General features: G+C 38.5%; 4 protein-coding genes and 2 long non-coding RNA genes across 8 annotated transcripts in view; 4 read left to right on the forward strand and 2 right to left on the reverse strand.

Annotated features, from left to right (window-relative positions):
- Positions 1 to 4,346, reverse strand: part of LOC145478142 (uncharacterized) — a 36,298-nt gene extending 31,952 nt beyond the window's left edge. The window contains exon 1 of the mRNA XM_081456068.1: positions 3,721 to 4,346. Coding sequence (XP_081312194.1) covers positions 3,721 to 3,771 — 51 coding nt within the window. The 5' untranslated portion in view covers positions 3,772 to 4,346. The remainder of the gene's footprint in view (positions 1 to 3,720) is intronic.
- LOC145478137 (uncharacterized) overlaps positions 1 to 20,634 on the reverse strand; it is a 119,215-nt gene that overhangs the window by 86,148 nt on the left and 12,433 nt on the right. The window lies entirely within an intron of this gene.
- LOC145478144 (uncharacterized) overlaps positions 8,625 to 20,634 on the forward strand; it is a 37,223-nt gene continuing 25,213 nt past the window's right edge. Inside the window, exon 1 of the long non-coding RNA XR_014048194.1 lies at positions 8,625 to 8,940. This is a non-coding gene — a long non-coding RNA (uncharacterized LOC145478144). The remainder of the gene's footprint in view (positions 8,941 to 20,634) is intronic.
- On the forward strand, positions 9,932 to 12,279 carry LOC145480101 (uncharacterized). The gene is made up of 5 exons (XR_014048508.1): positions 9,932 to 10,015; positions 11,302 to 11,342; positions 11,478 to 11,530; positions 11,735 to 11,819; positions 12,258 to 12,279. It is a non-coding gene; the product is annotated as an uncharacterized LOC145480101 (long non-coding RNA).
- LOC145478091 (uncharacterized) lies at positions 12,264 to 13,425 on the forward strand. The gene is made up of 3 exons (XM_081456000.1): positions 12,264 to 12,526; positions 12,864 to 12,986; positions 13,287 to 13,425. The coding sequence occupies exons 1-3, from the start codon at positions 12,330 to 12,332 to the stop codon at positions 13,423 to 13,425; spliced, it is 459 nt and encodes a 152-aa protein (XP_081312126.1). The 5' UTR covers positions 12,264 to 12,329.
- Positions 13,376 to 17,565, forward strand: LOC145478090 (uncharacterized). Of its 3 annotated transcripts, XR_014048186.1 has the most exons (6): positions 13,376 to 14,326; positions 14,759 to 14,841; positions 15,028 to 15,145; positions 15,413 to 15,609; positions 15,719 to 15,787; positions 16,344 to 17,565. XR_014048186.1 is itself a non-coding variant. In XM_081455999.1 (3 exons), the coding sequence occupies exons 1-3, from the start codon at positions 13,459 to 13,461 to the stop codon at positions 15,097 to 15,099; spliced, it is 1,023 nt and encodes a 340-aa protein (XP_081312125.1). In that variant the 5' UTR covers positions 13,376 to 13,458; the 3' UTR covers positions 15,100 to 15,377. The 3 variants fall into 3 exon arrangements, 2 of the variants coding, with proteins under 2 accessions (XP_081312125.1, XP_081312123.1); XM_081455999.1 differs by lacking the exons at positions 15,413 to 15,609; positions 15,719 to 15,787; positions 16,344 to 17,565 and having other exon boundaries at positions 15,028 to 15,377; XM_081455997.1 differs by lacking the exons at positions 15,413 to 15,609; positions 15,719 to 15,787; positions 16,344 to 17,565 and having other exon boundaries at positions 14,759 to 15,377.

Here is a 20,634-nt window from a genome sequence, read left to right on the forward strand (position 1 = left end):
ACAGTAGGATGATCTCATCATTAGCCAATTATAGGCCATCTTTCAGCTCTTTTCGTCATATCCCACCACGGGAGAATTTTGTCAAGTTAGCTAATTTAGTATGCAAGCCACCGTAATGACGGTCACCGTCGACGAAATGTTTATTTGCTCAAACTTGGGGCAAAATCTTTCGGAGATGGAAATCAGGACATTTGTAAGGATACAGAAAGTAATTTGGGGCCGGTTGCTGGCTTCTAAGGCTGAATTTATCCAGAAGTAAGCTGTATTTTCGTTTTCGTGCCGAAAGTCATGCGATGAAATATTATCGGCTTGTTCTGCTGTCTTGTTCTGTTTTTCTCTTGGTCTTTTTTGTAGCCCGCCGAGGCCAGTCTTTCGTCTAAATCAGTTGAAAAAAGTTCGAAAAAGATGTTCCCATTCAAGTTTAAGCTCTCAGGCGATAATTCTGGAGATTTTTGGCCGAAACGTTCGGCTTTGTTATGTTCGTGTTTTTCGGTTGCTATGGGCGACCGTGGCTTCCTTTGTTAGGTCAAGTCTGGGGAGTGAGGTCCCAAAAAAATTCGAATTAATTCTGGTTTTGTTCGATTTCGCTGAAATTTTAACACGATAAAGCTGGATTGTTAACGAATAGATTTACCGCCTGCCGATGTGTGGTAGCTATTAACGCTGAAGTGTTATATCGCTTCGAAGTCAGGGTTTTGAAGAGATTTTTTTGCAACGTGTGGGTTTGGCGTGATTTTGTAATCGGAGGTTTTTGTTGACCCCGAAAGAAAAAAAATATCCGGAAAAGGTCATTTCATCGACGATTCAAAGGAATATAAATATGTATATGTTCCGAGCTAAATTTCTGGTGAAAAAATATAATTTTTGACTAACGCTGGGTTTTTAATTTTTCCCCGCGAAAGTCAGTATCGGAGATGAGATTTATTAATGTTTCAACAGCATTTGGCGAGTAAACATCACAGGTTGCGTGACTCAAAATTTGGCCGAGTGGAAGCTTGGGTCTGGTCGCAGACAAAACTACGAAAAAACCACGGGTAAACCATGAACCGCGCTCGGCCCATGGCCGCGCGGTTAAAAAATAAACCACGGGTAAAACATGAACCGCGCTCGGTCCATGGCCGCGCGGTTAATAATATCCTCTTGTAATGGGATTGTTTTACACTGGCAATGGTGAAGAAAGCCAAAACAAAAAAAGCCGATAACCGAAAAATCGAATAAAAGCATCAAAGATAAATTAAACGTTGAGTAATCTCATACCCTGGGAAATTAACTGGGAACAAGGTTGAAATGTTTAATAGGTGCAAAGTCTAACTCGGATTCATACGTACCACAGGGCCCCACGTTGAATTCTATTCTTCGTTGAATGGGTACAAGTGCAATCTGCATTTTTGGCACCCACAGCATGAATTTCCTTTTTTTTTCTTTTTTCTTTTTTTTTTTTTTGTCTTGCATACCTGTTTAGACAGACAGAGTTCGACCGTCCAGGAGTTCGTATAAAAACTAACTTCCTTGTTCTCATTCCAGCCTGCACATCATTTGTTGTTAACGAAAACCTGAACATATTTTAACACCTGTCAGTACTCCTGGATTTACTGTAGCTAAAACGATAGATGATAAATGGTATCCTCTCTTATATAAACTTGATGCAGTGTAGTAAAGCCAATGGAGGCAATCAGGTTACGTAAAACGATCATTTTGTTTTCTTTATTCACCACGGTAAAACAGTCATAAAAGCGGATCAAAAGTAGTCCTTTTATCCGTCTATCAATGATATATTGTATCAAAAATATCTAAAGAAGAGACAATGCTATTGCGATAGTGTCGCTTTATCTGAAGCTACAAAAACAAACAAACAAAAAGTGCGTATATCGCATTTTAAAAGTACATCCGGTTAGCAGTTTCGCTCCATTTCCAGTCTACATACGTTTGGTTATAAACAACGATTTCTTCGCTTCTCAACCATGCACCATGGAATGTATGGCTCGATTTAGCCCAAGAGTTGATTCAGAATCGTCACAGACATGCATTTGCTTAGCTGTGATCTTGATGCATCAATTTAACTTGCTGGATGGATTGCATTGATGAATTATTTCGATACTCGACACACCACTGTGGTTGATCTGTTCGACTGCTCTTTATTCTGGTTAATGCATCATCATCTGTGGCCTAAACGTAGATGTTCGGTGAGGCTAGCCAATTAGATTTGACCTTTCCGCTAGCGTCTGTGCAAGATTTGGTCAAGAAAATGGAGCGAGCGAACTTAGGAGAGACCCTTAGGAGAGACCCATACTATCACGACAAAAGCATCCTGATGAAATTCCCAAGAGTTCCAAGGTAGGCTTTGTTTCAACTTATATTTCAACAAATTCATTGGCCAAAACCTAATCAATCAAATGTAGATAACAGATAAGATGATAGAAAATACTTCCGAAGCTGATATTCTCTATCTATAGCCTGTTTGAGCCAAATACTGGAGCCCTCAAATTTCCAATTTTGCAATTTTTTGCAACTTACCTCAGTCGTACGTCTTCAACACCCATGGCCAGAATATAATTTTCCCCAAATAGACTTTATGATATTTAGAAACCTCAATATCTATGTAAGCTCTGCTGCTGGTTTGGTTTTTTGGGAAAGAGTACTTTCGGAGAAATTATGAATATGGTTGTGCTTGTTTTTCCTGCTTGTCAAAATGGCTGACAGGCAACATAGTAGGACGAGCATTGTCTTCTTGAATAAAAACCCAAAATATTTTAACAGCAACTTTTATAAACTGGGAGAGTGGCTCTACCATCTGTATGAATTTCATTTGAATTGGTTCACATGCACCCGAGAACCAGACTTGTTTATTTTTACTTCTGAGGAGTGAATTTTTTGGTCTAAACATAGACAAACGACACACCTGCCGATGCAAATATGGCTGTGTTTGTTCATCCCCCAGGGTAACCAACGTCCACACAAAAAATGAAGGAGATTAATATTCATTTCCAACTTTGCTTCACCTTCCTGGAGAATTGCTCTTAAGAATTTGTCTGATTTTTACAGGAAGGCACTCTTAATCTCTTATTCCAAAGAATTTAATGTTGTTGCGGCGGTTGGAGTATTCTTGTTTTATTTGACGGCGTTGCAACTCGCTGAGCTTTCTAGCTTTTTGTTTGCGTGTCGACTCAACTTTGGCTTTTAACTCATCCTTGTTTTCCCGCATGAAATGAAAATATTTCTCGTGCTCTGTCTTTTCTCTTCGAATTCGCAACTCTTGCTTTAAGGTGGTCGAACTCGGAAAGTATGAGAAGGACTTTGTTCAATTTTTCCTCGATATGTTTGAATTTGTCGAAGCACAGCTTGACCTCGTCTGGTTGTTGTTCTTTGTCATCGGTTTGCGAGCTTTGTTCTGATCTAACATTGTTCTTTGGATTATCTTTTTTGGTAGAAGTGTTTGTGGTTTCTACAGTCACTTCACTGTTAATGGTTCAAGGTTATTTATCATTGCCAAGCACGGTTTTAAACAGGAATAAGCGGAGCAGATAAAACCGCACCCGCCATCTTCGCTTCGTCCGAGGCTTTTGTCAGTAGTTTTAGTAGTTTCATTTTAGCGAAAAAAGTTTAGAGGGTAAGGTGCACTTAAAAGTAGACTGAGGTAAGAGTGGAAGCTGTTGGTTTGCCATAAGTACCTTCACGCGTGACGAGCGAATATTAACTTTTCCAACAACCCTACGCACTTACCAAATCTCTCCCGGCGGAAGTCGTAGGCTTTTGGCTCTGTTCCGATCCCATGACTTCTCAGCAGATATTACGAGTTGCTACCACGCCAGTAAGGAAGGAAATTCTACGTTAGCGAACAAGAACCATATAGAACAGACGGGGTTAGAACGCGTTGGTGACAGTTTATGTAAGCAGTAGACCACCTTTTTAAGGGTTTCAAAGGGTAATAACCCACGCGGAATGTTGGGAGAACACGAGAAAACCTTGTAAATCACGAGCCGTTAGGCGAGTGATTTACAAGCTTTTCTCGTGTTCTCCCAACATCCCAAGTGGGTTACTACCCCTATAAACCCATAGAAAGTAAGGTCTATTGCTTTTATAAAATAACTATGGAAAATGTTTGCCAAAGAGTAAAAAAATATATTGTACTTTCGTGATCAAGTTGCTTATTCTCAAAAATTCCCTTATTATACAAACAATTCTCCAGTGTTGTCTTTGATCACATGTTATACTTTCATGTTTATTTTTATTTTCAGTTCATATTTTCATTTTCAGAGGGATTTTTCCCAAAATACAATTCCTCCTATTAATCAACGTAGTCTTCGGTGAATTCAGTTGAAGAAATTTTAAGACAGATTATACTTTTATTTTCAGAGGGATTTTTCGCAAATTATAAATTCCGCCTGTTAACTTTACTGTGAAAATTTACATGGATATGTCAATTTTAATTTACAGTATTGTATGTAAATCTTGATTTACATTCTTTGTAAATTACAATTTACATGTTAGGGTTTTGTAAAATAAAATTACAGGAAATTAACAGCTTTTAGTGCAGCATGTAAATGTTCTGTAAATAGTGATTTACATTGTCTTTGTCGACAATAATCATTTGAAGAACATGTGAAAACCTGTAAAATATTTTACGCACTTTTACAGTATCTGCCTTTGTAAAAAACATGTCAATTGCTTTGCTAAGCCATGTAACAAACGTGTAAATAATTCAAGCGAATGCTGTAAAAAGTCTGGAAATGTTATGTTTGTAACCCTGTAAAAACCATGTAAATGAAAAAAGGGGGCCTGTAAGAAACATGTAAAAACCATGTAAATGAAAAAAGGGGCCTGTAAGAAACATGTAAAAACCACGTAAATGAAAAAAGGGGGCCTGTAAGAAACATTTAAAAACCATGTAAATGAAAAAGGGGGGCCTGTAAGAAACATGTAAAAACCATGTAAATGAAAAAAGGGGCCTGTAAGAAACATGTAAAAACCACGTAAATGAAAAAAGGGGCCTGTAAGAAACATGTAAAAACCACGTAAATGAAAAAAGGGGGCAGTAAGAAACATATAAAAACCATGTAAATGAAAAAAGGGGGCAGTAAGAAACATGTAAAAACAATGTAAATGAAAGAAAGGGAGCCTGTAAGAAACATGTAAAAACCATGTAAATGGAAAACCTAGAAGTTGCACGGGTGCGGTGGGGAGCTATAAATAGCCTGTTAAAAACATGTAAATTAAAAAGGGGGACTTTGCAAAGGCTGTGAAAACAATTTAAATGAGACAATGGGGACTTTTCGAAAAAGTGTAAAGACTACGTTAATGTAAAATGGAGACTCTTAGAAAAAAGAGATCTAAATTTAAGAGAAGGCCTGCCGAAACCCTGCAAAAATCATGTAATGGAAAAGTGGGCTTATTTAAGGTGGTATGGTACCCTAAAATATGGCGATGTTCATGAAAAATTCAATTTCTTGGAAATACAAGACTTAAGACCCTTGAGGACTTGTCAAAAACATTTTGAAACGATCTTGCCGAGTTTCCTTCCAGATGAGTGTGAAATTTAAGGAAAGTACACAGTGGTATAAGTTTTTTCACGTGGCAACGGCCATAGCAACGACTGTTTACTATAAGAACGTGACCAGAAATAGAGATTATTTTTAACTTATATGAACGAAACTATTTAGAAAAAACTTTGAAGACATGCACAACTCGATTGGTATAATTATTTGTGAAAAGCTTTGCCTCGAATTGCCATCACAGGCTCATTCATTTCCCTTACGACAAGGAATGTTTCCCACAACTGCGGTAACTTTTTACAAAATAGAACAACCATTGCATCCCCTCCCCCGAGATCCAATCTGCACCCCCCCCCCCACTATTTGTGGCTTGTTAAATGCTTAATACTTCATGTAAAAAACTTAAAGTGCATTTTTCTCAAAAGTTTACTTTTGTACCGACTGACTTCGCGCCAACATTTCTACTTTGCTAGGTTTTAAAGTAGGATTTCTGAAACTTGGGCTCATCAAAGACCAATAGTGTCGTGATGATATAAACCAAAAACATCGTAACATTTTAAGGTCTGTCACGTGGCATGAAATGATTTGTCCACTGGGTGTGGTAAAAAATAAGGTTATTTCCAAATAAAGCTGTAAAAAGCACTGAAAATAAGAGTTAACTGTCAAAACTTAGGTTCATATCACAGAACAAAACAGAAACTTACATGATATGCTTATTTGACAGTCAATTCTTGTTTTGTAAAAGAGCAGGAAGTGTTGGCGTCAATACTATAAAACACTACTTCAAAAGGCTGTGGCTGGTTTCCATAGCAACCATTTTGAGTAAAACTCTAGAAATCTAATTTCTCTTCTTGAGTGCAATAGCACACAATTGATCTTTCTTCACCATATTTAAACAAACGTTTTGGTCCATATTGAGGGTACCATACCACCTTAATATAACTCTGGTGTAACGGTTGAACCAACGGAGACTGTTCAAATGATGTAAATTCCAAGTTACCAACAGGTTCGCTATCTTCTTGTGAACGGTTGGTTGGATTTTACAAAGAAATAAATGAAAAGTTACGCCGGCCAGGTTAAACTTGGGGGGAGGGGGGGCAGGGGAGAGAGAGGAAGGGTTGTCTCGGGTAACCGAGAACATATAAATGGGACCTTTTAAAGTGGACATGACATGAAAAATATTTTTTGTTTATTTGATAAGTCTTTCAAAATACAGAAGAATGGCGTTTTTCTTTTTGAAATATCTTCTTTCGTTTTAGAGATATTGACGTTCTTCTATATATTATGCAAATTGGATCAGTGATGACGTCATATTGTTTGCAACTAAAAATGGTAAAATACTGAATAAACAATAGTTCTAGGAATATTGAAGCAGTGTTCTTGAAACTTGGCACCACAAATGTACATCACAAAAGAAACTAAATGACACCCTTAGTGGTGATAAGTTAATAAAGATGGTGAATTTTAAGCTCGGTAATGAAATGTGAAAAGTAATCTTTATTAACTTATCACTACTCACGATGACTACGATAGTGTTGATCCTAGCAGTATGCAGGGCACCTGTCATATATGAACTCAGTTAAATGACCTTGCTCTCCGTGAGTTCTCGTAGCTCAGTGGATAGAGCGCCCGCCCGGTGTTCGGGAGGTCATGGGTTCGATTCCTGTCGGGGACTCAGAATTTTTCTTTGTCCCGCGCTCGTGTCATGTTGATTAATTCACCTTCACCCTAGTGGTGTTGCCACAGCAACTCTTTCAGCTCCAGTCTCTTTCTGTCAAAAAACCAAATATCCCCATTTGCAACCTCTAAAGTGAGACAAAGGGTTCTACTTGGAACAGACATAGTTCCCATATTGTCTAAACGTCCATCATTAGATTGGGTGGGGTAGATGGTTCTTGGTTTGAGACAAAAACTGGGAATTTCAGTTTTTATTAACACAACACCAGCGGCAAAATTGTTGTCATGGCAACAGCACTAAGGGTGTCATTTTGTTTCTTTTGTGATGTACATTTGTGGTGCCAAGTTTCAAGAACACTGCTTCAATATTTCCAGAGATATTGTTTATTCAGTATTTTATCATTTTTAGTTGCAAACAATATGACGTCATCACTGATCTAATTTGGATAATAGGAAAACGCCAATATCTCTAAGACGAAAAAAGATATTTCAAAACGAAAAACGCCATTCTTCTGTATTTTGAAAGGCCTTTCAAATAAGCAAAATTATTTTTCATGTCATATGCACTTTAAAGGCACGTAAAGTTAAAATGTAACACCGCCGTAAAGCTCCGTAAACCTACCGGGAAGCCTCCATTAAGGTGCCTTTTACGTTGAAGCATTTGAACTTCTCTAAAGTCCAAGTGTGTGCTATAGTGTGCTTTAAATTGAAGTTGGGTTAGAAGGTATGCACCAAACTAAATCGCTGAATTGATCGACACCGCACTAAGCTGTCTTCTTGTGAACTTTCCGCGCATCCACAACAACAAAATAAAACTAGAATTGTTACTGTACATGCAGGCGTCCCAAGCTTACGTCTCTAGAAAAGAGAAAAATTAATTCTCGGACACGTACGTATTTATTCATGAAGGACCATGAAAGCGTCACGTGTTGCGTGAGTTCAAGACGGAAAGAGCCCTGGTGACCGAGTTTGAACTGACGCGGAGTTAGGTCAGGCAGGGAACCATAAGGGACACCGGCCTAACGACCGTTTTCTTTCGAATGCTTTTAAACGCTGTTTTAGGCTATCTGGTGTACTTTCAAAGCTCTGTAGATTAATTTTAGGTTGCGCCAAAAAAAAATTATCAGTTCGGTTATTCTAGAGGACCTTGAGTATTCTCGAACTTATTAGTGCTTTTTTGCCCATTTCCCGAAAACGTTAGGACTTATCGCCTTTTCGAAAATGATAGCTGACTTTTTTTCGGTACGCTAAATGACATTTTTAACAATCCAAAAACAACAGACATTAAATTTCTCATCTCGCGAAAGTTCGAGGTCACAGTTGTGCCCCTGAACCGTTGAGAATGAACGAAATATCATCGATTTAGAGCGTTAAATATTCCGAAACATGAACATTCTACGAGTAAGATTAATACAACTAAGTCTGCTCTTGCATGTTCACATTTTTGGGGGAGGGGGGTGGGGTGATTTCTACCGTTTTGTGCTTTCATTGCCGTCACTGTTATCCCGGTCCCTTTATAAGAGCATACCAGCCTTGTGAGTGCCCGATCTCCAACAATAAGGAATCAGCGGTCTTCATGTTAGGCACCAGGTCCTCTCGGTTCTCCCGCCATGTTTGGCAGTTCGTTGGAACTTGCATCGAACTCGAGCTCTGTTTTAGCCGGCCAAAATCCACTCTACCTGCGCTTCGTCACCGTGCACGGTTTCAAGGCAAAGTTTTCCGTTACCCAGAGGCTGAAGATAGCGATTACAGGCAACAACAACAACAACAACAGGTAAGCAAGTTTTGCACAAATTGAACGAGTAGAGTAAAGAGGGGGACATGGGGATTTGCGGTGTTGCGGTGTTGATGTTTTTTTAATGCGGTGATGCGGTGAATAAAATCTCAACTTGCGGTGTTGCGGTGATCTCTAACCCTACGGTGTGCGATGTTTGTGTTTTTCACGCTGCGGTGTTCGGTGAAATGAAATTTTTTGCGGTGCTGGGGTTTTTTGATTTACCTCTCTCAAACCTAAAGTTGACCTAAATTTAGCATGTAAACTTCGTTAATCCATGCTAATTTATGACAAACACGTACCATTGAGGTTAATAATTTGTGACGTTAACAAAATACAGACCATCACTTTCTAGTCAATCCTCAATATGCTTCGGCTGCCAATCCGAAGCTGATTTTATTTATACATAACTTGACAAGTAACTCGACCTCTGCCACCCGCAGCTAGCTCAGTGTTCGGTAGACACGTGGAGGAGCGAGGACAGAAACAATCCTGGAAATTCTGGAAACGCCAAGACCAAATATAATGTATTATTGACCGCGCAGCTTTTTTCTACACAAAAAAGGAGAAGGTGGCGAAAACTACTGGCAACAAAATATATTCAGATGTCGCATCGGCAGGGAAGAAAGAAGGCTTTCTAAACTACGGAAGCTTTGTAAATTACACACGTTTACTATTTTTTTCCTTTTGCTATTCGGCCTCGTCTCCATCCCTTTTGAGGCTGCTACCTTGACGTGGTGGGATGGCTTGCGAGGCTTAATGATCCTTTTGGGCTATGCCGTTGGGAGTTATACTCCTGGCAGGTTCAACCTTGCCGGATAGGCCATTAGGGGAGGGTCCTGACTAAAACCAGCCGCCTGGCCCTCCAGGCTGGGGGTGAGACGTAAGGTTGACAACCTCATCCTGTAAAAAAGATTTTGTCACGGAAACATCAACAAGAAATCTTCAACCTTTTGATCACCAAGGGAACTCAGAGCCTTCATGGGCTAGAATGACCAGCAGCAGTGAAAGCCAACAGGAAGCTGTCGCTGCGAGACTGGGAGCCTTGAGCACCAAGATTCGGCTTCGTCTAGAGGTCATTCTGATACCGGTCTCTACCCACTCCCAGGTCCTGCAACTTTCTTGACCTTCTATTTTTTCAAACGATTATCGATATCGAACGCAAACGCAGCTAGCTCCGGAAAGCTATACTTCCAGTCAAGATAGGGCTTCAGTCTGTGGGTTTATACACCAAGAAAAGTGAGCGAGGTACATGTAAAAGGAGAGAGTGATCTGGGGTAAAGGCTATCTCTCGAGGCTCCTCTTTTTTTTCTTCGTCCGCTTCCTAGCTTCCCGCAAGGTTTCTTCACAAGAGCAAGAAAACTGATTTACAGGCATCAGCAGTATCGACACACGCGCAATGAAAAGTGTTGTGATGTGCTTATTTTGTGGAAAATTGTTGGGGTATAAAAGTATTGTTTTAAGTGTAGATGAACGAATCACGGTGCTAAAAATACAAGTTGCGGTGACGGTGTTTCGTTGACTTTTCTTGCGGTGATGTGGTGTTCGTTAATTTTTTTGTGGTGTTGCAGTGTTCAGAACCCCCCCATGTCCCCCTCATTAAAGTAACATCAAGATACGTATACATTTCATTTTGCCTTTGGTTGTGAATGTGTCATTATCAAGGAGAAGTTACATTGCTTGTGCAATCGACTTTGGTGATTTTTACCTGCCATGCATAAAGAGCTTTATTATCTGTTATTATCTGTTCTCGGTAACTGAGTTATTCACTTATATGCACCTTCTGATTCTTTTTGATACATTCTCTTGTAAGGTTATGTTGCCCTCTGATGTGAATGCTAGTAAGCTAAAATGTAATGTGCCATCTTCAGCAGAGAAATTTTTCTTATGCTAGTGTAAGTATTCTGAAGTGTCTACAGTTGTACCTACATGCAAGTTGCAATATGCTGTTATACACAACTGTACATGGACATTGCACCCACTGGTGCTGATAGTAAGTTAAATGTTGTGGAATTTTCTTTCACAAAAAAAAAAAACACTACGATACTTTATAAAGAGGTATACATGTACCTCAAACTGTCATGAAAACTACACTACTTGTATGAAATTGGGCTCTTACCAAATACATGTAGGTTTCATGTGTCATGCATCTGTTCATGCATCTGTAGCAGGGCAGGAAAAAAAATTGTAAGTCACTTGCCCAGTGGGTCAGTCAATTTCAGTTTTCACTTGCCCCCACTTAAATATTAGTTGCCAGTGTGGTGACCAGTAAGGAAATCAGAGGACAAATGCGAATGAAGTGCGCTCGGATTCCTAACTAATTCTTGCTTTCAACCTAATAATTAACTAATCACGGATTAGTTCACGGATAGCGAATTTGCAGAATATCTTCTACATCGAGGGTAAGCTTGCTTTACATAAGCTTTCGACCGAGTAAAAAAATAAACGTTCTTGTTGTTTGGGCAATGGAACCTGAGCTTATATTGCTGCTACTGAGGTGGTAATTTATGCGAATTTGTGTTTGCATTTTGCTTTAGAGCTGACGGAGACCCTTCTCCCGGTGGGGACGAGTTACCTTCGTACGATCTTGGTAAGCATACACAACTTGTGGAAATAAGTCTTCACACCGGCGGTTACCTTTTTCTCCCTTTATCTCGGATCATAAAAGGTGTTGAAATTTGTTTTTGTTATTCTCTTCTTGTAGTTGTCTTAACAGGCCGTTTTTTTTCTTTTGTAACTTGATTTATTACATTAGAACATGTCAAAAAAGCCTTGATGTCTCTGTCTTTTTCAGGCTCTGTTGCACCTCTAAGTTCGACCCCTGTTCGCGTGATGCCTTGTCGGCAGCGTCCTCTTGATTCTCCAAACCTCTCAAACTCGTAAGTCCATCTCTTTTTATATTTAAGGTCATTTTGCTAAAGCTTTTTTTGTGTAAATGTTGTTGTAAAAATATGGGCTAAAGAAGACTAGAGTGACTAGTCAAATAGTTTGAAGCATTATTTTTATAAGCTTATTGGTTTACTGTAAAATATGTATGGGTTATTGACCAAGTGTAAGGTCAAGATGGCTGGATATTGGCCAAGTTCTTTTTTTGTGTGTGTATGGACCGAGACAAAGTCAAGGTCCATAAACTCACAAAAAAATGAATGAGTCCAATAGTGAGCCATCTTGACCAAACAAAGAAAAAAAAAAGATTTATTATTTTGCTTTCGGTGAAATTTTTCTTGCAGGACGCAGTGGGTAGTCCTGAGCAGCCAAAATAGTTCCATCAATATTTTCATGATAGTACACAATAACAAATTTTGTCTTGTCCCTAGGAATGTTGATGTGACATGTTGATGTGACATGTGGAATGTTGAGGTGTGACCTCTATTGGTGAATGCACATCCATGCAGAGTGTTCAGTTGCAGAGAGCAAACATCTCCTTTGGCACAGTTGTTGGAAATCCCTTTTCAGTGTTGCAACAGGACGGAGACATAAATGATGGTGATGATGGTGATGATGCTGCCTCAGTTGGTTCTGACAACTCCACAAGTAGTACTGACAGCTTTGGTGTGTTCAGTGGAGATCAACATTTCACAAACAGGTACTGCTATAATTTGGACACGCATAGAGTAAACCATTGCTTGCTTGTTGGCAAAAATACTAAAAAAATCAGTGGTACAAGTCACTAACTATTTTGGGGTTGCCAAGTGCATTGTCATTGAAATATGAATGATTCAGATTTGCTTGATGGTACATTATCAGTTTGGTTTCTAAAAGTTGTTTCGGATTCCGTGTTACCTATTTTCTGTCAAATACATTATATACCAAAATACTTATATTTCTTTGAGATACCGATAAACTATTGTTGTTGATGATGTTGTTTTTCTGAAAATCGTGACTTGATCTATGTTAATGTCCATTTTTATTTTCTTTGATAGGATGCACTCTGTTATTGATCAGCTGAGATGCAGTGACACCGATTCTGATGACAGTGATGAGCTCGACAGTAGTGATGAAGATGATGACTATTTGGATTTAAGGGTTAATGGTGCAATGCAGAGGTGAGTACCATTATTTCTATCCAGTTTGCTCTCTATTCAGTAGCTGTAATGAATGAGGTGCTGCTCAAAGGTACAGTAGCACAATGAGGATTCAATGTTATTGTAGAAAAGTGCAGTTGCTATTCTGCTGAACTCTGTCTTATACCTACTGTCAGTATTTTAAATTGTAAAAGAAGTTTTCACTTTGGGTAGTAATTAAGAGCAAATCAAAACAGCAACTGAAAATTATGAATGTAGGAATGAGGAAGGGTTTCTACATACAAGTTGCACAAGTTGATTTTTTTCTTCATTTGCTTATAGTCATGAATTGGAACTTGACAATGATGATGACACCAAATTGGTTTGTGAAGATATGGAGATAAGTGTTGAAGATGATGAGTGTACAGTCACCATGGTGGAAGATGTGGTCAGCGTGTCACAGATGTCCTTACCAATTTGACAACCTCTACCTACTGAGGAGGAAGCTGTTATTATGGATGATGTTGTACAAGCTCCCCAAGATTGTGGTATAGCCATTGAGTCAGCACCAAATGAAGAGCCATCTACTTCTAGGAAAGTTATTGACAACAGGGAGAAGCTGTTACTTGACTTAGAAAATTCATTGGCCAAACTGACTTACATCGGTAATGAATTAAAAGAATTTGCAGTTCTTCATGAAAGAAGTCGCTTCATTGTTTCAGCGGAAAAACTACTGGAGCTGGCTGGGTCTAACTGCACAGTGGAGACTGATGGGCATGTGTGCAGTGGCCCAGTGACCCATGAGACCAAGACTGGGAGTGGGAATCTGAAGTTGCTCTCAAAATGTACCAATGGCCACAGCAAAAAGTGGGTGTCCTCCAAGGTGCTTACCCAAAAAAGGAATCAATCTATTTATCTGAATGATTCCTTGTTGCCTGCAGCGATTATCATCTCAGGCAACAACTATGAGAAATTCAGCCTGCTTTGTAAAGCCCTTGGCCTAAATGTGGTGGGACGAAACACATTTATGCGTTTCCAGAAGCATTGTGCTGCGCCAGTGGTGGAGGAGGTATGGATGGAAATGAATGAGATCGTGAAGAATCTATTTGAAGAGTATGAGGATGTGTGCCTATGTGGAGATGGTCGAAATGACTCCCCAGGTCACAGTGCCCGCTACTGCGTTTACACCCTCATGGAGCAATTCAACAACATTGTAGTCAACTTTGAAGTCATAGACAAAAGAGAGACTGGAGGCAACTCCACTGGAATGGAAAAAGAGGCACTGAGAAGGTTACTGGAGAGAATGGCAACCATATTTCCATTTGACGAAATAACGACAGATGCCTCCCCAACAATGATCAAACTTGTCAGGGATTTAAAAGGTGTTTAAATTAATGATAAAATTTTGTTTGCCAAAACCTAAGTGGTTGTCTCTAGAGGAGGTCCATTTGCTGGCCTCGATTTTTCATATATAACAGTGGGATCCATAAAACCCTACCTGCAGGGGAAAAAAAAAGAAATTGTCACAAATTCTCAAAAACAATGCAACATGATTTTAGTGTATTCTTATTTGATATATGACCCTTTTTTTCCACTAGTTAGCTTTTGCAACAGTTGATGACAACAAATCTTTATTTTGTACTCTCTCAGATTTACAAATATAAGAAGAAAAAACAAATACCAATAAATCGATTAATTAATTTCAGGTTAAATATTTTTAGATGTATGGTGAGCATGACCACTTAGACATAGCAAGAGTTATTCATGGTTTATGTAGTTTGTTCTAATGTTTATTTTTCTTTTGATGTTAACAGAAAAGTTTCCCCAACTGATGGAGCTATTCCATTTGCTTGATATATGGCACAAGGCCAAGAAGCTGAACAAAGCTCTTCATCAGGTAAGTCCAGCCAGTAGTTTTAAGAATGTTCTATTATTTCAGTTTGCATCATTCACTTACATAGCAAGCAAAACTGGTCATACAGGACTTTGAACAGCCTCTTTTGCAAATTAAATCTTTATAGAATTGCAGGATCATGAAATGTGCTATGTATCAATTAATAATTTCAAATTTTTGCTGCATTAGGCTGCCAAGATTAAAGGCTGTGGTGAGCTGCAGGAGTGGATTGACTGTATTGTAAATCATTTTGGTCATTAAATGGTTTTGCAGTCAAGATTGTAGTGGAAGTGTTGAAGAGCTGAAGGTGCTGCACTATTTTTTTTCCTTTAGGAGTAATTGTATCTAAACTACTTTCTCTTCCATGGAGTGTCTTGAGAGGGAGAAGAGAATTGAGATTGTATTGTACATGTACATTGAAATAATTGATATCAACATCCGAATACAATGTTTGACTTAAGGCATTGAACTGCTCTCAACGACTGCTATCATAGATTGTGCAAGTTCTGTTTGTAGCGTACAATTTTGTACTACATTGTTGTAATTATTCTTAATACTTTAACTTCCGAAAAAGGAAACTTGGTGTGGTGTACTCCATCATGTCTGTGGAGAGCACACATGGGCCACAGGGCAGTGCAAGCATGATCCTATCAATGACATGGAAAGCAACAAGAAGTACTGGGAAAAGGGGTCCAAAGCCATGGCTGCACTACACAAGATAGTGTTTGATCCAAAATGGCTCAATACACTTCACTACTACGTGAGATTCAGGTACTTGCCAGGGGCTAGTGGGGGAATATGTTGAAACAGTTAGGTACGATTATCTTGGATTGTTTCCTAAATGATTGATTGGATCAGAGCAGTTTCTTGTCCATTTCAGACATACCAGCATGTTGGAGTCATATAACAGCATGATGACAAAATATGTTCCAAAAAGAATGGCATTTGAGTAAGTAACAAAATTAACATATTAAGATTAAATATTTCGAAGTCCCTATTACATGCAAGGTTCTGCTTGTTGAGTCCCCGCGGGGTTAAACAGTGTGAGTAATGAACAAAGAAATTTGAGCAACAACTAAATAATATTGTGGTCCTCTGTTAGTTTCCCAATACAGACTTTATATTCATCTTAATTTAGTGTAGTGTGGTCTGCAAGTGTAGTCATGATTACGCTGGAACCATTAACAACTTTGAGCTTGTCTGGAAATAAAATTGTTGAAAAGAAGCTGATTATTTTGCTGAGCAATGTTGCTTTTAAAACATTGGAGTTGTTCACTTCATTGAAGCGGTTTTCAGTTGGGTGTAGAGAGTAATCAGGCAGTTACTTTTGTTTTGGTTTCACTAGAATGGCTTATAAGTCTACCGGTAATTGTTAAGTAATTGGTTTGGTTTTGGTTTTACAACACTCAATTTAAAACCACTATAGATTCAAGTGAAGCCAATTTATTGATTTAATTTGTGTGTTACAGGTAATAACTATGTCTTATCTGATCACCTTCTACTAGGTATCCTTACTTCATCATGAGAGTGACTTTGGCTGCAATTGACCACAACATGCACTCGTCAAGAAAATCAAAACTAACCAAAGCAGGAAAAGAGCAAGGCCATAGAAAATATTCAAAAAGGTCTCAAAAATTTCATGCCGAAATTGTGAAAGAAGAAAAGTCTTTCAGTTATTTCCCATTCCTTGTAGCAAAAATGCTGCACAGGCGCTCCATGTATGAGGGCAGTTTCACATTGCCTTCTGATAGAATGAATGAATTTGATCCAAAGCAAATTGCCCCCACTATTGGAATGAAGGAGCCCCCACCAACTGAAGAGTTGACGAAAGGACCTTCTTGTTTTGAAAAGAAGGTAAAATGAGAGCATTGGAACTATGTCACAGCATGCTGAATCTTTCTACATCAGAAACTGTCTCTAAAATGTTCATGTATTTATTAAAATTTTGTACAAATGAACTAAGGGCTTTCCCTTTTACATGGAAAAGTTTGAACAAAACAATATTTCGTATTCATGGTAAGTCCTAGTAGGTGCACAAGCAGGGAAAAAGTCCCATTTCAAATGGGATTTGTTATTTAGACATCTACAGCAAGCTGATGGACTGAATTTCTTTTAGTAATAACAAAGGAAAGCTAACGATAGTTTTGAATTACATCAGTTTTCAACAAAAATTAATATAAATCCAGTACTTGTTATGTGCAGAAAAAAGTAGGTTTCTTTGAATGTATAGAAATAGCAACATCAGAATAAAAATGTCTTGATGACGTTCATTTTCTGTTCAAGACTTTTGTGTTAATCTCCCTACTAAACAAAATGGCCATTTAAACTGTTAACAATGATATTGATGACCGCAGGTATCAGGTGTCCAGTGTCCATTTTTAGTAATGCTTGGCCAGACTACCTAATTAATGATCCAGACCCAGGTAAAATTGGGCACAGAAGGGAATATGTGTTGCTGATCAGGCTGATAATATGCAGTACGCATGAGTGACAGCTGTTCACATGTCAGTTATTTCTAAATCCCATGTATCTCCCATCAGGAGAAGGGTATGCTTGTCGAATCATCCTTACTGCACAGGCAGGTAAGACGCGTCTGTTCCCTCTACCCAATTTCCCATATTTCCAGAGAGCGAACTGGCGATAGGCTGCTTTGCGGAAGCCTTCCATGGAAAAATTGGCGATTGGCCAGATAAGGTGAGTTGCGTTATATTTTATACTGTTAACTTTCTGGGCGGTTAATTTTTCTGGTAAACCACTTTTACTTTTTGAGGGAGCAGTTTGACATGTTTCGATTTACGGAAATCTACTACAGAACACTGTCTGTACGGAAAACATGGCGAATTTTTCCAAGTCTTATGCCACAGATGTTCCAGTCTTTATCTCAAAGGGTCGAATGCATACCGATTTTTTTGCGTTTTCAACAAGTATGCATACAAAAGAGTAAAGCCTCGGTTTTGTCAAAAAGCGATGACCCAGTTTGGTCACCTGGTTGTGTTAGCCCACAAGTCGAATCAAAAGACGGCACAGTTTTGCCAATATTTGACCCAGTTTGGTCACCACTCATCAAATCAGCCAGAATAATTCAAACAATCGCAGAGCCTAAACTAGAACTATCACGGCTAACAAAATGGAGTCCAGTTATTTTCTTAGCATTGCCGGTACTGCCGAGAAAGTTTTGTTCTGCTCCGTTGGAAAGTGAATTTGTGCTTCCATTTAATTATGCCGCCCAGAAGAAGAGAGTGTTTGAAAGTATGTTGGTTGCTCAGCCTACTAAGGAATACCGTTGTAGAAGCATGTGTTTTGTTCATTCTAAGCAATCCCATCGCAGGAAGAGAGACAGAGAACCTTCTAGAATTCCTAAACGGAAATTCGTTAGTTTGTTTAAACATAGAAAGAAGAGAAAACAATTAAAACGTCTTTTAAAACAAAGGGTTCCAAGGTCTTCAGAACTGCATTACTTCTGCAAAAAAAGTGAGGTTACATTTTGGATTGCCAGATATTCTGGTGAAAGCTGTTTTGGTCAGTACTATTTAAAGAAAAATGCTCAAAAAATTAACTCCAACAAAACAGGTTTCAGAAATAAAAGTATATTCGTAAGAAAACAATGTGTACTTCCATTTCTTTCTGGTGGTATGAATTCTACAAATAACCAGTCAAATCAGATTGATGCTGCAGCGAGCTCCTATGATCGTCTGGTTGATAGACTATTACAGAAGGGTTTACAGCCAGTTGATGTTGGAGGCTGTGGTGATTGCTTTTTCTGATCAGTCTCCCATCAGTATTATGGTTCTCCTGAGTTTCACATTGAAATAAGGCAAGCAGGTGTAAAATATCTTGAACAGCATCCTGAGTTGTTTGTAGAAAGTGTATCTGAAAATTCATGGAAAGTGTATTTGCAAAGAATGCGCACTCCTGGGACATGGTGTGATCATATAATTATTCAGGCTGTAGCCAATCAACTTCATTCTGTCATTCATATAATTGAATCACGGCTTTCATGCCCAGAAGGATCAACAATTACTCCATCTGGTGGCCAGGAAATAACAAAAGTATTGTTTGTTGGGTACATAGAGGATTTACATTACGTTTCTACAGAGCCACACTATACAAATAAAAATGCTCTTAAATATCTCAAATTTAAATTATCTGAAACAGATGCTCACCGCAAAGAGAGGCTAGCAGCATACCGATCCAGGTATCAATTTACACATAAAAGAAAGGAAAATAAAGAAACTCATGGGAAAAAGAAAGTATGTGTTAGAGAATCCCTTCCTAATGCAACAGTCTCAAAAGAAGAATATTTATCAAACTGCTGCACAGAAAATCTTGCTCCTCTACATGAGCAGCCATGGGCAAAGGAGAACATAGCAAATTTTAATAAATCAAACAATTATACTATTTACCAATGTAAATCTTGTTTTGAAGCATGGCCTTTAAAATCCACTCCAAAATCTATAAATAACTACCAGTGTGCGAGATGTTCTAGAGAAAAGGATCTTCCAAAGAAATTTTCCACTGAAAACCTAATGGTGCCTTCAGCTCTACCAGACGAACTAAGAGGTTTAACTCAAGTGGAAGAAATGCTAATTGCTCGTGCTCTTCCCATTATGCATGTTTATATCAAACCAGGAGGACAAAGAGGTTTCTCAGGGCATTGTATAAATATACCACAGGACGTTAGAGAACTGGCACATTCTCTCCCAAGATATCCAAAAGATTTACCTGTTATTGTTGTCCGGAAAAAAGGGATAGGAAATAATTTTAAAAATCTTGTTGTAAGAAGACAAGTAGTATCAGATGCGATACATTGGCTTTTGAGAAATAATCCTCTTTATTCAGATATTGAAATAAATTATCAAGCACTTGTGTCTTTACCAGAGAATGAAGTCCCCCAACAGCTTCTTTCCCTACAAACAGAAGAGAAAGTTATCGATGATACCCTTAACTGCAGTCTAGATCGTGGCCCTGTTTATGAAGAAGACGACATCATTTATAATCCAAATGTCGATACTTCAAGCTTTCTTCCAGTAAATAATAGCCAACAACAAGAAGAACATTTAATAAATCAACAAGTTTTCCAAGGTCATATTGACTGGCCAAGTTCAAGTGACAATCCTTTAAATGAGTTTACCACTCCATTTTTGGCTACACTGGCATTTCCTACATTATTTCCAGATAGTAAAGGGGATCCAACAAACCCATCCCTGTTAAAAAATGTCACTCTCAAGGAAAAGGTTAAACACCTTATTGAATTTGCAGAGAAAAAAGATAATATATGGCACTATCGTTTTGCAAATCATCCAAGATTTTCTTACTGGGCTTTAAATATGATTCAGCGTAAACAAATTCTTCAACAAACTGGAATATTTTTTAAGCAAAATCCTGGAGAAAAACATTTAACATTGCAAGAGTTAAGAGATATGATTAGGAATAATCAAAGTAACCTTTTAATGTCAAAGTTGTCACGGTACATCACCAATATAACTGGTTGAGATGCTTATTGGTTCAAGGCAAAAGAAGATTTAAAAGCAATCATACAACATGAGGGTCCTTTGTTTTTCACATTCTCCTCAGCAGATATGCACTGGCCAGAATTACATGCCCTTTTTCAAAGTTTGTGTAATACAGAAAGCACCGACAGATCTTCTGATGTACGACGTCAGAATGTCATTGATAACCCTCACATAGTTGATTGGTTCTATACTGAAAGATTAAAGAGCTTCATTAGACACTGGTTATATAACTCACTTGATGCCAAATGGCATTGGTATAGATTCGAATATCAGTCTAGAGGTA

The sequence above is a fragment of the Orbicella franksi genome, chromosome 2 (genome assembly GCF_964199315.1).
Source record: "Orbicella franksi chromosome 2, jaOrbFran1.1, whole genome shotgun sequence".
NCBI classification, from domain to species: Eukaryota; Metazoa; Cnidaria; class Anthozoa; order Scleractinia; family Merulinidae; genus Orbicella; species Orbicella franksi.

What these genes read in the sequence shown, in the direction of transcription:
- LOC145478091 (XM_081456000.1), top strand. Translation starts at nt 12,330, where the DNA reads ATGCAGAGTGTTCAGTTGCAGAGAGCAAACATCTCCTTTGGCACAGTT. An exon ending in GATCAACATTTCACAAACAG is followed by an intron (nt 12,527 to 12,863) that starts GTACTGCTATAA and finishes TTTCTTTGATAG; the next exon opens with GATGCACTCTGTTATTGATC. An exon ending in GTTAATGGTGCAATGCAGAG is followed by an intron (nt 12,987 to 13,286) that starts GTGAGTACCATT and finishes ATTTGCTTATAG; the next exon opens with TCATGAATTGGAACTTGACA.
- LOC145478090 (XM_081455997.1), top strand. Translation starts at nt 13,459, where the DNA reads ATGGATGATGTTGTACAAGCTCCCCAAGATTGTGGTATAGCCATTGAG. An exon ending in ACTTGTCAGGGATTTAAAAG is followed by an intron (nt 14,327 to 14,758) that starts GTGTTTAAATTA and finishes TGATGTTAACAG; the next exon opens with AAAAGTTTCCCCAACTGATG.